This window comes from Chelonoidis abingdonii, chromosome 1 (genome assembly GCF_003597395.2).
Source record: "Chelonoidis abingdonii isolate Lonesome George chromosome 1, CheloAbing_2.0, whole genome shotgun sequence".
NCBI classification, from domain to species: Eukaryota; Metazoa; Chordata; order Testudines; family Testudinidae; genus Chelonoidis; species Chelonoidis abingdonii.
This window is the reverse complement of record NC_133769.1, coordinates 291,977,817-291,994,233: the sequence shown is the minus strand read 5'-3', so window position 1 is coordinate 291,994,233 and position 16,417 is coordinate 291,977,817. Positions and strand designations below refer to the sequence as shown.

The following is a 16,417-nucleotide window of genomic DNA, read 5'->3' as shown; positions in this document are numbered from 1 at the left end:
CCACTTTCTGGCAAGCTGACAAGGCAAATACTTGGACTTTTACCCACTCTCACTCTTTTAATAGAGGAGCATTCTTTTTTCCAGCGTTGAGAATTTGGCCAGAAAACCTGCCCCTCAAATTTTAACATTTGGAGCAAATGTTAAAAACTATCCTTTATCTGATTAGCTGGTTTAAGTCAAAGCCAAGTGTTTCCATGTACCCTGAAGAACTTCAAATTGCCTATTTCACTGGAGAGCTTACTCTTTTTCTGCTCGAAATATAATAAGTTTCTCAGTGACAATGACCAATTAAATTTAGTAATGGATCAAATGTTAGAACTGACTGAAAACTACAGAAAATTCAGCTCAGGTTGCTCACTTCTTTAACTTGCTCCTTTACACACGGATGACGCAAGGGCTGAGATCAGCATGTGAGATTTGCAGCAAATGTGGAAAATATTTGCTTATTTTAGCTTGTTCCTGTCTAAGCAAAATGGGGCACGATAATTGTTCTCTGCCTTTTTTCAGGGGGATTATAATTCATAGTTTTTGTTTGTGCAGTAACTTTACTGTTTACATTATGATTTCTACATGAACCACTTCAGAGAAACAACTTCTGTCCAAAAAGGAAGTTGAACCCAGAAGGCAAGTCAATGAAAATCTGAATTGTGGAATGTCTGATTCTGACTCAAGTCTCTGCCCATAAATAAAGAGGCAAACAAGGAAAACCTAAGGCAATATGAAACTTGAATACTTTCCTTGTGGTCAGTTACTTTATGCCTCACTCTGTGCATATGTGATTGAAACCAAATTATTTGGTTCTTGTTTTAGCTTATGGAGCTAAGGTTCAATTTGAGCTTGCCTTTACTTTGATTATTCTGACCTCTTTCCCGCTTGCTCTCTTTCTCTTTGCATATATAATAACATATAGTGGTTGCTAGAGTATCTCAGTGAGTAAACATGAGGAAAATACGGGAAAGTTTGAAAAAGGAACTATAAAATTGTTAACATTTTGTCAAAATATTACATGTCAAATTTGGAGACTAAATTCAACAACTGAAGTGTAGAACAGGAGAATTTAACCCTGACACAAAGATAAAGCTCAACATAACCTTAACTATGGAGTTGTTTTTGATGCTTCCATATCATATTTTCATGACACTTGTGGAATAAATTATTTACTTACCATCCTTGACTTAGGACAGAGGGCAGGTGGCACTTCTTTAAATAAACCAGATGGACTTCCAAGATTCTTGTTCTGTCAAGAATTTTCCCACAGCTGTCATAATTTTGGAAGAACCTATCACAAAAATGTCTGTCTTTATGTGGCAACAGCCTAGATTTCAGTAAGATCAGGATCTGAAAATTACATTGTCCCATTTCTGGGACTCTTACATTAAGTCTTTGACCAATATGCCTATTCAATCTAGTATTTCATGAACCATCAGGTGCTGTAAATAAATATATCTTTCCTGGAGAGTTGGGAATCTTGGTTTTCCAATAGTATAAAACATTCATAGTTAGCCAAGAAAACAGTCTCCTCTGAGCGTTTAAACTACTGTGCTGTCTCTACATAAATTCATAACTACCCAGCAGTGAAGCAAAGAACAGTTCAGACTTAGTAACATTCACTATTGCTATAGTCCTCCTTTGTGCAATAATAGTTAATACAAGTTGCCATCAACTGCTACTCTTTTACCTACAGAAATAAAATATAGCAGAAATTGTCAATCCAAATAAGCAGCCAAATGCTTATAACTTCTTTTTAGAATAGTTTTTCAAGTCGTAAGCAGTGACTTTTCAGTGAGGGCTTAACATTAAAAGTTTGAAACCTTAATCAGCTATTTTAGTTGTGTACAAAAATATTAATAATGTTAATGTGTATATTCCTTCACCCTGCTTTCCTACTACCAAAGTAACAATTAACAAATCTACATCTGGGTACAGACCAAGCAGGGAGCCTCAACAGATTTTTTTTTTTTTTTTTCTTCAGTCTAATCTGTCTAGGTTCTGATATTATGCTTGTCACAGTGGTATCTGAACAACTTTTAGTGGATATAATGAAAGAATATAGCTGGATGAAAGGAAAGCAAATTTGCAATTTTAACTGTAGTATCCACCCCATTCCAGCACAATCAAAATCTAAGAGCAGAAATTAAAGTAAAAGCACAGCACTTGTATTTTCATGATTCAGAAGAAATGTTAAACTTTAATATAATGGCAGAAAAACAATGCCATCTGGTAGAGAAATTGAATATTGGGATTGTTTTGACAACTTCTACCTGCAAGTTGCCATGGTTACTCTAATTTAGACAGAAAGTAAATGTTTTTTTCTTAGTCATAGTGCTATTTTTATGATATATTGTGTTGAACTTCTGTGCTAATCCACAACCATACCTTTATGGGTTATGCCTATAGTCAGTAATCACAGTAGCTGGTTTAACACTTAATTTGATATTTATAGTTTTCGAAGAGGCCCCATAAATAAGTTTACAGTCTGGTTTGGGAGGACAACAAAGCACTGTAATTTAGATAGTTGCACTACATTGTGTGGATATATACAAAGTCTTTAGATGACCAAGTTTTTGTATGTCAATAGTGAATTATATGATCTAGCCAGAAAACATACTGAGAAAATAAATACAAGGAAAGTTAGCATGGATGGAGATTAGTGGAAAGCCATAAGGATCTGTATTGACTTTGAGGAAGGAATATGGAATCTGGTTATATAATTTGAAAATCACTGACAAAGCAAAAGGCAGTCAAAAAAAGAGATATAGGAAATAAAATTTAGGCTAACTTAAGATGTGTGGGAAGACAGGGTTTATCCAATTCAATACAAAGAAATGTCAACAATCAGAGGAAGGCCAAAAGAAAAAAATGTCCTCAAATAATATTCTACAAATACTTTGGACTAATGTTTTAAAGATCTATGAAATAATGGTATGTACCAATAATGGTATGAAATGTAACTTTATTGGAGCTAGTTAATAAAACATTAAATGTTATTAAAATTACTTGTTTATAGAAATTTTGACCAACTGTTTTATCACCGAGTAGACAACTAGTGAGTAGTATACACTAACATGAAGTTCAGGTATGTCCCATAAAGTTAAACCGTTCATCTGAAATATGGAGAGCTCTTAATCATCCATGCAAGCCTGAGTCATCTTTCCATCTTTTAACTTGCTATCTTTAGGAGGAGGCGTTTCTTGTGAAAGTAGGGTGTTGTACTGGTGGTGTTGGCCAAAATGACTGGCATGTGGCTGACTGCAACAAAGAACCTGGTAGTTACTTTATTGAACTTCTGTTTCTATTTGACATAAATACTAGGTCTCATGGGTTTCCAGAAGTTAATGTTAATAGGTACTGTGCTCAGAGCAGAGAGAAAAAGAGCACATGATTTTGAGTGTGTCAGAAAAGAAAAATTAGACAAAAATCAAAGCAGAGATGTAGATGGGCACCAGTTAGGGTTGTGTGAAATGTGAACATTTTTTCAATATTATTTACCCATTTGTTTCATATGGTTTTCATGAGCAAGCGGTTTCCTTGTCACTGAATTTTGGAGGGAGGCCTGAAACTTTTCATAGTGCTGTCAGTCACTAAGCATCAAGACATCATCAAAACTTGATAGGCCTAAAATTAGGTGCTTTAGCTTTGTGGAGGTGACTGTTCTAGGTAAGCCTGCAGATGTTGCCTCATGATGTCTCCACAAATTTTCAGGACCCGAGTAAACAGGCAGAGCAGGGGGAATGAACAACTTAACTATGCAGGCAAATCTGTTTAGTTCACTCAGCTGAGAAGCTGTTTTTTTCTGTAGAAGTCTCAAGGTCTGCATAATTAAGAAAAATATATAGTTTGGAGCCAGTCAGTGGTATTGGATTAACCACCAATATAACTTTCATTTTAGCATGCTTTAAGATGCCTTAAAATGTTTATAAAATTATAAATCCTATCAATCAGTTGTCCTACTAGTTGTGGCTTTAGGTATGTGACCTATAGGGCCTTGTTTTACCAGGAATCCTGACCTTGCTCACTTTGTCAGCCAGAATGTCTAGTCTTTGGCCATAGTCCTGTTTTATTGGCACTATTGTTGTACTATATAGTATCATAGTTATGCTTGGCACTTTGCAATATAGATAAAGGTAGATTTCCTTCCCCATAGAGCTCATAATCTAAATTAAGATGTGAACAAACTATAGGGGATGACTACACAGGGAGGGGTAGGAAAGGAGAAGCCTGAGGAAGTGGATAAAATTACTGTGCTGTCCCTTGCCAGATTTAATGCATGTATCTAGAAATAACTGTATTCACTTTGATAAGGGATGTAAGAAAATGCTGCATGAAGGGTCATAGCAGAGAGGTCGGGAATAGGAAGAGTACACAAAGACTTTAAATCTGCATCAGTCTCTGCATTCTCTGGTTGCCCCCTCTCACTTTGGAAATTCTCTGCTCCATCATCTAGCTTTTCCAGCACTGTGGCTGCTCAGTCATCAGAGGCAACAGAGCTTCACAAGTAGGTTGACAAGGGATGTTTGTCACAGTCTGAGGAGGTTGTAAGGGCACAGAGGTTGGGGGGAGGGAAAAATGTAGTCATAAATAGAGTGGGTGTTTGAAGGGGAGACTCGATTACTTTACAGATGGCCTGATATGCTGTTACATGATACATAGCATGGAGACCAGTGGGAACATTACTCTCTAAGTTGAAACATATTTGTGGGGTTTTTATATGTAAAGAATGACCAAATCTGCAAGTTGAATTTGAGCTTAAATTCAAGTTGAGTATTGGCTGTAATCACAGGATAATGTTGTTTACGCTTGGCTGAGCTCTGAAATGAGGTTACTTAAAGTTAAATATCCAGATTATGAAAAATTCAGCTGCTAAGATGTCCTTATTTCTGTAACCATGTAATTGTGCCATCTTCCATTGAAGCTCTTCTATTCTTAGCAACATGTGGGAGTTCAGTGAAATCTGATAGTCAGAATATTATTAGCAACTGAGTAGGTGTCCAAGGAGGTTAAAATTTATCATGAGTGTACTGCCATTTGGGCACAGAGACTGAACAACTCACTTGTGCAGCATACCCCGAGTGGGTGGAGAAACCTTCAGATGCTTTAACACCCTCCTTGTAAGCGTAAGTTGAGTCTGTCCTCTGTCTAAGTCGGTTAATGAGTGTTTGGTTCTTTCCAGCACACTTAGGGGGCCTATGCATTCTGCAGTAAACTGGGCCTGTAGTCTGCAGCCTTCATCCGTGAAATGAAAAGCCGCTGATGATGGAAGGTGAAAAGGAGAATATGATGATATCTTTTTAAAAATAAATTTGTTTTCTGTTTTTATGGTAAGCTGCATAGCGACAATATTTTAGAGTATGGGGGACTGAGTAGGAGGGAGATAGGTTTGGCAGCTGTCAGGAGGGGTTCAGGGTATTTGTCACTAAGGCATGGGCTTAGCAATGGCCCTGCGCCATTTGTCAGTGGTGAAAGGAGTAATAGTCTGTCTTCCACTAATGGGTGTTCCCCAAACCACCTCCTGTTGGGGGATTCAAACTGTTCTTTCTCCTAAGCCATGTCCATTTGGCTCACTCAATAGTATCTTCCTAATAGGAGATCTGATGTGGATCTTACAGCACCATTCTACCAGTCTTGTTTCTGACAAAGGCGTGCACCTTAGGCTACGTCTACACTACAGGATAATTCCGAATTACATTAAACCGGTTTTATAAAACAGATATTATAAATTCGATTTCACATGGCCACACTAGGCACAGTAATTCAGTGGTGTGCATCCATGGTCCGAGGCTAGCGTCGATTTCTGGAGCGTTGCATTGTGGGTAGCTATTCCATAGCTATCCCATAGTTCCCGCAGTCTCCCCTACCCCTTGGAATTCTGGGTTGAATCATTGTCGCGGGTGGTTCTGGGTAAATGTCATCAGTCATTCCTTCCTCCGGGAAAACAACAGCAGACAATCCTTTCGCGCCCTTTTTCCCTGGATTGCCCTGGCAGACGCCATAGCACGGCAACCATAGAGCCCATTCAGCTTTTTTTTTTTTTTTTTTTTTTACTGTCACCGTATGTCTACTGGATATTGCTAACAGACAAGTGCTACACAGCAGATTCATTTGCTTTGCAATGGTAGCAGAGATGTTACAGTTGTTGCTGTACTGTCTACTGCTGGAGTAACACTGGCAATGCGATGATGGTTTCTCTTCCCCTTTGTACTGTCTACTGCTATCATGAGTGCCCCTGGCTGAGATTGGCCAGGGGTGCAACAAAGCAAAACTGGGGAATGACTCCCTGAGTCAATCTTTCCTTTGATGGTTTCTAAAAATAGAGTAAGTCCTGTCTAGAATATGGGGCAAGTGTACTAGAGAACCAGTGTATCGAGAGAGCCAGCTGCTTGTGTCAGTATTCACAGGGGTGCCCCTGCAACAACCCACCCATTGCTTCCCTCCTCCCCCAACCTTCCTGGGCTACTGTGGCAGTGCCCACCCATTTGTGTCATGAAGTTATAAAGAATGCAGGATAAGAACACTGGTTTTTAGTGACATAAAATGAGGGCGAGCAGCCCCAGTGCTATGACAGTTCCAGGCAGAAACATTAATCGGTGGGGTGTAGGGAGAGGAGCCCAGCATGCTGCTGCTATGACAGTCCAGGCAGATACCGAATCTTTTCTTTAACAGGAAAGGGAGGGGGCTGATGAAGCTCAGCCCCAGTTGCTATGATGAAGATGGTTACCAGCTGTTCTGTACATCTACTGGGTCATTCCTATTTTTACTCAGGGACCCCCAGCCAGCCTCACTGAGGCAGCCAGGAGCACTCATGGGCTGATGGTGACGATGGATATCCAGTCATATTGCACCATCTTTGCCACCGGGGCAGGGAGAAGAGCCAAATACTGGCTCTTCAACTGCTGCAGCATCGCGTCTACCAGCAGCATTCAGTAGACATAGGGTGACATTGAAAGAGTCAGAAACTATTTTATTTCCCTTTTCTTTCATGTGCCGGGAGGGAGAATAGATTGACGAGCTATTCCCTGAACCCCGCGGACAATGCTGTTTGACCCTACATCAGTTGGGAGCTCAGCCAAGAATGCAATAAGACTTTTCGGAGACTGCTGTGGACTGTGGGATAGCTGGCGTCCTCACTACCCCCTCCTTCCGTCCCTCATGAGCGTCCATTTGAGTCTCTGGCTTCCCGTTATGCTTGTCACACAGCACTGTGTAGCCTGGAGATTTTTTTTTGAAATGATTGGCATTTCGTCTTTCCGTACGGAGCTCTGATAGAACAGATTTGTCTCCCCCATACAGCGATCAGATCCACTATCTCCCGTACGGTCCATGCTGGAGCGCTTTTTTGGATTTGGGACTGCATCGCCACCATGCTGATCAAAGCTCCATGCTGGGCAAACAGGAAATATAATTCAAAGTTCGCAGGGCTTTTCCTGTTACCTGCCCACTGCGTCTGAGTTCAGATTGCTGTCCAGAGCGGTCAGTGGTGCACTGTGGGATACCTCCCGGAGGCAATAATGTCGATTCCCTTCCACACTAACAGTATTCCGAAGTAATACTATCGATTTTAGCGTTACTCCTCTCGTTTTGTAGGAGTACAGAAATCGATTTAAAGAGCCCTTTAAATCGATTTAAAGAGCACCGTAGTGTGGACGGGTACAGCATTAAATCGATTTAACACTGTTAAAATCGATGTAATGGCGTAGTGTGGACAGGCCTTAGTTTAGCGCTGGAACTTGCTCAGCCTGAGAATGAGTAGAGTGCCCTTCCTAGAACTGTCATGGTTCGTTAAGACAGATGGTGGTACTCCTGTACAGTGTCCCTAATAGAGTACAGGTCATTGCTTTCCCCACTGTGTCAGGTAATGCGAGATGCTCTCAATGCCAGACAGCACAAGGAAAGATTTTACATGTGGCCGCACACGTTACACGTTCAGAGGCAAGTTCAGCAGCCTTGGATGACTGCAGAATACACTGGCCTAGAGCAGAAGTCTATCCATGCCTGAATTTATCTACATAGCAGGTCTGGAAAAGAAAAATAGCAATCTATATTCTCAGAGATACAACTGAATTAAAAAAAAAAAAACTTAATAAAGATGGATTTCTTCCCCCGATTCAGATATAACAGATAAGATATATATATATATAGAGAGAGAGAGAACTATGGATAAGATTTCTACATTTGTAATTAAAAAAAGAGAGGAAATTAGAAAGCATTTTAATGCCTTAGTGCAGGGGTAGGCAACCTATGGCACGCGTGCCGAAGGCGGCACGGGAGCTGATTTTCAGTGGCACTCTCACTGCCCAGGTCCTGGCCACCGATCCGGGGGGCTCTGCATTTTAATTTAATTGTAAATGAAGCTTCTTAAACATTTTTAAAACCTTATTTACTTTACATACAACAATAGTTATATACTATAGACTTATAGAAAGAGACCTAAAAACATTAAAATGTATTACTGGCACGCAAAACTTTAAATTAGAGTGAATAAATGAAGACTCGGCGCACTTGCTTTAGTGGATGCCATGACATCGGCAGCGGTAGTATTTCCCTGATCTGAGAGCTCTTTGTTTTGAGTTTCATGTCACTTGTTGCTGGGGAGTGCATGGCATTGTTTTTAAAGTGTCAAACTAGCCATAAACTCATGTATTGGTGGTACCTGGAGTTTAGTGTGTGTGTTATCAGGGAGATGGGGAAGGAAAGTAAGTGTTGACATCAAAACAGACCAGAGTTTTTCTTAAAACCTTAGTAAGTACTCAGCTTAAATGTTCAAAACACATCAATTTTAAATATAGCTGATACAATTCTTTCTTCATATGAAGAAAAGAACAGGAGTACTTGTGGCACCTTAGAGACTAACAAATTTATTTCCTCATATGGGTAACTATAAGGAGAACCTTGTGAGATAGTGTTCATATTGAAGATACAGTAATTTTTTTTAAAAAATAACTATTTTTGTTTTCACAGAATCTTCACACATTTTGAGCACTCTAATCAATAGCTACTGTTGCTTAGCTCCGAGAGCTTTAACAGTTAGTGTTATTTTCCATTAAAATGTTTGGGAACAGGAAGTAAGTAATGTTTCACAATGACATTAGGCAGTCCTATAAATTGAAACTTCAGTAATTTACATTAGTAAAATTGTTACTGGTGATTTGGCTGGCATACAGCAAGTCATAGTAACACATTTGTCCCAGCATGACTATCACAAATATCTCATAGCTGCAGCCTTGGGTTGTGTCATTGTGTTCTTAGTGAGCAAAGGAGCAGCCTCATTACAAATTTAAATATAATAGAATTTGTTTGCATTGATTAACATACTGTGAATTCTGTTTGCTGCAGTAATTAATTTGCCACTTAAATTCCTTGGATTGCCTACAGGAGACAAGTGTTTGTTATACCAGGGCTGCATATGTACTTGGGTCCTCTATCTTCACATTCAAGAGGAGGTTATAATTATCCAAGAATGTTAAGTGATTTGAAAAGCTACAGTGTCAAAATCAGTGTACTGTTCTTTTTCTAATTCCATCAAATGCAGTATGGGAGAATGGAAAGTTAAGGAAAACTTGTTCAGGTCTAAATTGTGGCTAACCCTTATGGGCCTGCATGGAAGAGTAGAGGTGAACCTTAACTGGCTGCATGAGAGCTACCGAGATCTAAGTTCAGAGGCTGCATGTCAGATAGGAACAAGTGAGTGGAGAGTAGGCAGAGCTATTTTATGTCTCATGCACTGGCCACAAAGCTGGCTAGCCATGTGGGGCTATGAGGTTGAGATGTGTGGCACCCCAAAAAAAGATGTCAAAGTCCTTTTTCTGGCCCAAGTGGTACAGTGAAATCTAGGAGGTACTGTGCCTAAGACTTCATATGCCCCACCCTAATTGAGGTCTATACTAAAGAAAAAATTCAGCCTATGATGATTAACACTGTATTACACTAACATTTCAGTAGGAGTGCTTTATTAAAGAAAACTAAATGCAATGTTAACTTGGAGTGCTGCTATTTATTCCACACTTTCATTAATAGCAACTGAATTAAAATTCCACGCTTGTATTATTTGATACAGACCTGGAAAAAACACCAGCACTCTTAGTAGTTTTTCCTCAATTCACGGGTCCATACCAAATGGATATAATCTTTTCCATCAGTATGTTTAAATGAAATGTATCAACTATTAATTATAAAGTTGTTTGTGGATTTTACACTTTGGTCACAGGTTTGGCTACTATGTTCATGTAGGAGGTTCTTTAATAGTTCAAATGATAACAAGTGCCTTTTGAAGTGGGTGAATCTGAGTCACATTCCTGTTGCACCTGTCTGGTAGAATAACCATTGAGCAGCAACTGTGAAGTTCTTAAGTGATGATTGACTTGTTACATTGTTAATTCCATTCAGTCACATGGTAATATTGGCGCTTTTACCAAGATTTCATTAGGCAACTTTAATAGTTTACATTTTACTAAAATTCAAGGTTTTGGATACCCAGGGCTGGCTCCAGGCACCAGTCGACCAAACACATGCTTGGGGCAGCACCTTATGAGGGCCGGCCAATCTTGGTTCGGCGGGGTGGGGAATTGATTTTCTTTTTGGTTCGGTAGGGTGGCACTCCGGGGAAGGGGTGGAATTGATTTTGGTTCAGTGGGGTGGCGCTGTTATTTTGTTGTTGTGGTGGTGGTTGTTTGGTTCGGTGGGGTGGCACTCTTTTTTTTGCTTGGGGCAGCAAAAAAGTTAGAGCTGGCCCTGTGAATATCTTTTTTTATTATTATTGTTACTCCAGCATTGATACAGGTAGTTTGAACAATGTCTTTTTGTAAACATGTACACCATATTGCTGGAAAATTCCTTCAGGACTTGTTTTGTCCAGGGCCACCTGGGGGTGGCCAAGTGGGGCAATTTACCCCAGGTCCCGGGCCCCAGAAGGACCCCGTGAGCCCTAGGCCGGCAGTGGTCTGGGTCTTCGGCAGCGGGAAGGCCCTTCAGTTGCTCCAGGTCTTTCACGGAGCGACTGAAGGGGCCCCCTGCCACCGAAATGCCACTGAAGACCTGGACCGCCGCCTGGTGAGTACAAGCGCCGCAGCTCCCCCGCTTTGCCCCAGGCCCCCTGAATCCTCTGGGCAGCCCTAGTTTTGTCACGTTAGGATGTTGGCAGGTTGTGGCAAGCTAGGTTGCTAGCCATAAAAAGTAAAGTTATTGCTAGTTTCCCATAATGTTGCTGCACTGTGCAAAATACAAATAGGAGTACCACCTGCTCCAGAAATTTACTGTACGGAAGAGAGAACATAGAAATATGAGACACACTGGAAGAACCAGAAACGGTCCAGGGAGATAATTAAAAAATTTTTTAAATAATTTCTCATAGGTTTTATTTCTGAACTTTGCGTCTTTGGGTGGTATTTAAATGAGGAGAGAGCTATCATACTGGGGTTGAGAGGTTATTTTCCCTGCCCTCCTGATCCATCCATTGTAACAGACTGCTCAAAAGTAGCAGTTGCTAATAATTCAAATTAGAGGAAGCAAAGAAATGATGGAAGTGCCAGCACAGAGTGATAGAAAAACTACTGGATAGGTCTGAGCAACTCCTTGACTTTTCTATTTCATTAGAGCAGCAAACCTAAGGCAATTTCACCTCATTAAACTAAGTTTTCTTGGGATTTTCATGCGTTTTCTTCTGTATTGCTTTAAGTATTATAGAATATTTAGTTAACCTACACAGGTGTTCTATAATGATCATTAAAACATCCCAAAGTAACTGAATGTTTTCCTGTTTCAAAATAATTGGCCTGAAGCAATCCACCAAAACCAATGAAAACCAGAAGTAAACACTATAATATTCATTGAAAAGCCTGACTGGAAAAAAACATCTGTGACTTGAGCTCCAGAAATACGCTCTGGCAGACCATAAGAGGTTGGGCCTTCAACTGTAAACACGACTGCCAATCCCAGAAAACAAAACTTTAGTTTTTATCAGGCAAGACACCCGAATTGACTTCAGTGGTTGCAATGGGAAATAGAGGTAATGGCATCTTAATAAATAGTTCTTAGATTTTATTAAGTTAACACTTTTTGGGTTGGACTCAGAACTGATGCAGTGGAGAGCATAAGAATTATATGCTCATAGTGACTCACCATATTCAGAAAGTGGGTTTTCATATTCTTTGCCTTATCAAAAGTTTCTGAAGGCTTATCAGGTCACCTTCCTGTTTCCAAGTGGAGCACATTAGCCATCCACCCTGATGTTTTCCAGCGCACAAATACTGTGGTGAAATCGACATCTTGGCAAAAAGATCGTAGAGCCCTTGTCAGATATAAATAGAAAACATGAATTGTAAGGCCCCACTTCGAATGAAGCAGCAAAGGATCCACTGGGACCCCAAGAGTATAAAACATACTGAAAATATACTGGTTTCAGAGTAGCAGCCATGTTAATCTGTATCCGCAAAAAGAACAGGAGTACTTGTGGCACCTTAGAGACTAGCAAATTTAAATTTGTTAGTCTCTCTAATGTGCCACAAGTACTCCTGTTCTTTTTGCAAATATACTGCATCTCCATCTGAAATTGAAAACAGAATTGAGATATCTTAGACAAAGCCTCTGTTGTCATGGTATATACTGGTATCAGTAATACAGGAAAGTGTGAGAGGTCCCAGATTACTCTCGGAAAGGCTTAAATTGGTGTTTCCAGGGTAGCTTTTTTGTTTGAATTGGCTTGGTTCTGCTTGTAGGGTCATCAAGACAGGGAACCTTGGGGAATAGATGTGTGAATGGGTGGGTATTTTAAATTTATTAGACATGTGGAATGTTTTGGAGAGGATCATTTTTGTACAGAAGGGAAAAGTTCCACCTGAACCAAGGTGGAACCAAACTGGTTGGTACAAAATGTGTAAGATTTTGGGAGACCATATAAACAAGTCCTGACAAAAAGCAGACATGGCAAGGAACACTTAGGTCAAAATAGCTGTTAACTTTGTATCACTGGCAACCTGATGTACATATGCTGTAAAGGACAGGAGAGGTGATATAGTTGAACTAGATGAGGACAGACGCCTCCCTGGAGCCAAGAAGAAAAGGGGAAAAATCGCAGTCTCCGACCAACAATTACGTTAGATAGGATAAAATGTTTTCATAAGGGATATAAGCCCTCGTAGTCCCTGACTGAAGGGATTTTGGCAGAAATTTCCCCTATAAGCAGATTACTTCGTAGATGTCCATTATAGGATTTCTTTCTCACTTGAAGTATCTGTTACTGAAACAATATGATCTTATAGGGAGACTTGGAGAGCATCCCCAGAAAAAGGAGTTTCTCCTAATTTTCCTCCTAAAAATTTTATTGGAGGAGCAGAACCCCTGCAAGTACACCTTGATTCACACACCAAAGCAGTACAGGCAAGCAGTTTTAAAACAGGTTCACTAATATTACTGCTTGTACACTTCAAGTGCATTCTCTGAAGTATAGCCTTCTCCAGATGTTTCCAGTTTCAGTTGCTCAGGTTTCTGAAAAATTCTTTCTTGGCAGAAACTTGCTATGCATGGTTGTGGCTCAGAGGCAAATATTTTGGAAAATATACACCAAAAATACCTTAAAGTTACAATCTGCAGATGGAACCAGAGAGACCTATAGATCTTCCAGATTAACAGGGAGTGTATCCCCAGGAAAATTAGGCTGGCTGCCACTTTATATAAAGCTTTCAGTTTCCCAGCAAAAGTTTTATAATACAAAACCATTCAGAGTTTTGCTTTGGTGTGGTTTTCCCCTAAAGTCAGAAATACTGATTATAATGAAGGACACATTCTCTTTTACAGAGAGAATGGTGTAAAACCTCAGACCACTGTTTCTGCCTTCAGCTTTGTTCTTGTATGTAGTGGCTGAAGTAGTAAATTGTGTTGTTTTTTTTGTTTTTTTTAAAGAATCAAATCTATCCATATTTCATGGCAACTTTTAACTGGGCTTAAGAAACCGTAGCTCTGACTTTTAATACATTATTTCAGATTAAAATGGCATTGGGTGTTCTAGTCAGAAATACTGAAATTCTTTTTTTTCTCCTTTGCAGGCAAGAGGAGACCAATAGAAGACTCAAAAACGTAAGACATGTTTACCTTAATGCTTTCTGAAATTATTTCACACTTACTCCAGTTTACTATTTTAAAAACTTCTCTAGTTATGTTACTGTCATTCTTAGCTTAGTCTTAAGCTGTTCATGTGTCTGGTGTACATTAGTACTATCTTACTGTGTGTCTCTTCCTGGTTTACTTTACTAAAAAAATGAATTAGAAACATTAATTTAATATTCTGTCACTGACACACATCTGGATGGAGCACAGTGGTAACTTTTCAGCTGATTTTGATTGAAATAGCCTGGCAAATATGTGCAAAAAAAAATGGATTTTACACTTCTTTATGTAAACCCTGAAAACAACTGCAGCAGTTTGTGTTCAAACATTTTTGCACTGGCATGCTGTTTAATAGTTAACTAATGAACTTCTCAATTTGTCTTTTTGGTTTTAGGTTTTGATTACATTATACTGGCTGGGGAGGAAAGCACAAAACAAGTCTGGTTACAATGGTCCACGCCTTAACCTTAAAGCATTTGAGAAATTACTAGGACAAGCTCTGACCAGGGTAAGAAATCCAGATGGAATAGTAGCTGCTATGTACTTTTGTAAGGCTGAGTATTAAATGTATGCTGCATAGTTTGCCATATGCCATGCATTAGAGATGTCAACTCCAAACATCTCTTTGGGGGTTAATTATATTTTTCTTGTACAAAGATGGCAGATATTTCTTGTCACATTTTTTTTCTAATGTGCTTAAGATACTTCAAGAATATTTGAGTTCTTCCACTATCAGGTTAATAGTGGATTGTAGACTTCATCTTCCCTCATTTATCTGAGAGAACCTAAAGAATTTTTTTCTTTTTTAACCAGAGAAGAATTAAAGCATTGAACTGGGTTTCCCTGTCCTAGGTTCTGTATATTTATTTGAGATTCTTAAAATATGTTTGTCTGAGCTTCAGGGTGCATTTAAAATTGTGTATTGCATTATGTAAAATAGTACCTGCTTCTTAAATTGCTGAAAAAAATAATTAACTTATTTCTTTAGGCCCTTGAAGAATCTAGCAGTCTGAAAAGCAGTGGCAGGGACAGTGGGTACGGTGATATTTGGTACATTGACCGTGGAGAAGCATTTTCACCTTCCACTAGCCATAAAAGAGACGATTCTTTCGATAGCCTGGACTCCTTTGGTTCAAGATCCTCCACAAGCTTTTCATCAGATATAACCTTGAAGGGTAGCAGTGAAGGTATTTTTGCTTGTTAGGGTTCTCTGTTAATCTGTCTCTGACAATCCATAAATTGGGGGAAGAAAGTGTATGGACCTAATATTGCAGTTGCTCAACATGTTAAATTCCCACTGATTTCAAAGGCAGCTCCAAGTCAGAGGATGCTGCAGTAGCATTGGGTGCCATATCAGGATGTTTTTGCATGAAGAGTTATTGACTAGCTAGCAGCTGGTTGAAAACAAATAATCTAGTCATACAAATGTGTCTCCATTTGGACTCTTTGGGACTTTTACCCCACTGTCCTCCCTCTTGCTCATTTTTAAATTGTGGGGAGGAAAGTGTAGGGGTTTGGCTACTGACCACTTGCCTATGACCAGGTTTTTCTCCTATCCCACACTGCTTTGCTGGGAAGTGGGATTGATCTTTCTGTTGAATGGCATGACTAAAAAAAAACAAACAAAAAAACAAACAAACACACACATCACTATTAAAGTGCGTGGTACAGAGTTAGGTATTGAAGTTTATGGTGATCAGGGAATAATGTACAGGCCTTTTGGCTAAAATGAAAATCTGTATGTTATTCCCTGATCAGCAGAATTGTCTATGACTAATAGTGCTTGCCAAAAATTTTGATTTGAAACTTTTTGATCAATAATAAACCTTCGTGGAAAATTTTCATTTTTTTCCAAAAACTTTCAACATCATAACCCAAACTGAAAAATAAAAAGTCTCCTATTTATTTTAATTAATACATACCTAACATTTTTCAGCCAGCACTGATGATGGTTTTCAGATTTTAGAATCTCCATGGGTGTGTCTAGTTTCAAAGGAGGTGCTACATGAGATTGCTTTCTGTGAAGAGCTGGAATGCCTATGACTTATTTAAAAAATTCCAAACAACTAAAGGTGTAAATATTCTACCTACTGCGTTAAGTCTGTTCTACTGTGTATTCACTGTTCCAATGGCTAGAGCACTAGACACTACCACTGATTTGTTGTTTACTCTTGGCAAGTCACTTTACTTTTCTGGGCTTGTTGCTTCATTTAGAAAATGGAGATAGAAATGCTCGGTGAAGCACCTTTTTAAAGCACGCTGAGAAGAGCAGGTGAAAAGTCTAATTATGCAGTTTACAAATGATGTAACACATGCATAATAT

At 39.3% G+C, this 16,417-nt stretch overlaps 1 protein-coding gene across 1 annotated transcript in view; it reads left to right on the top strand.

Moving 5' to 3' along the window:
• LMO7 (LIM domain 7) overlaps window positions 1-16,417 on the top strand; it is a 197,996-nt gene that overhangs the window by 125,011 nt on the left and 56,568 nt on the right. The window contains exons 5-7 of the mRNA XM_075061540.1: window positions 14,034-14,064; window positions 14,489-14,602; window positions 15,083-15,281. Of these exons, the coding sequence (XP_074917641.1) occupies window positions 14,034-14,064; window positions 14,489-14,602; window positions 15,083-15,281 (344 nt within the window). The remainder of the gene's footprint in view (window positions 1-14,033; window positions 14,065-14,488; window positions 14,603-15,082; window positions 15,282-16,417) is intronic.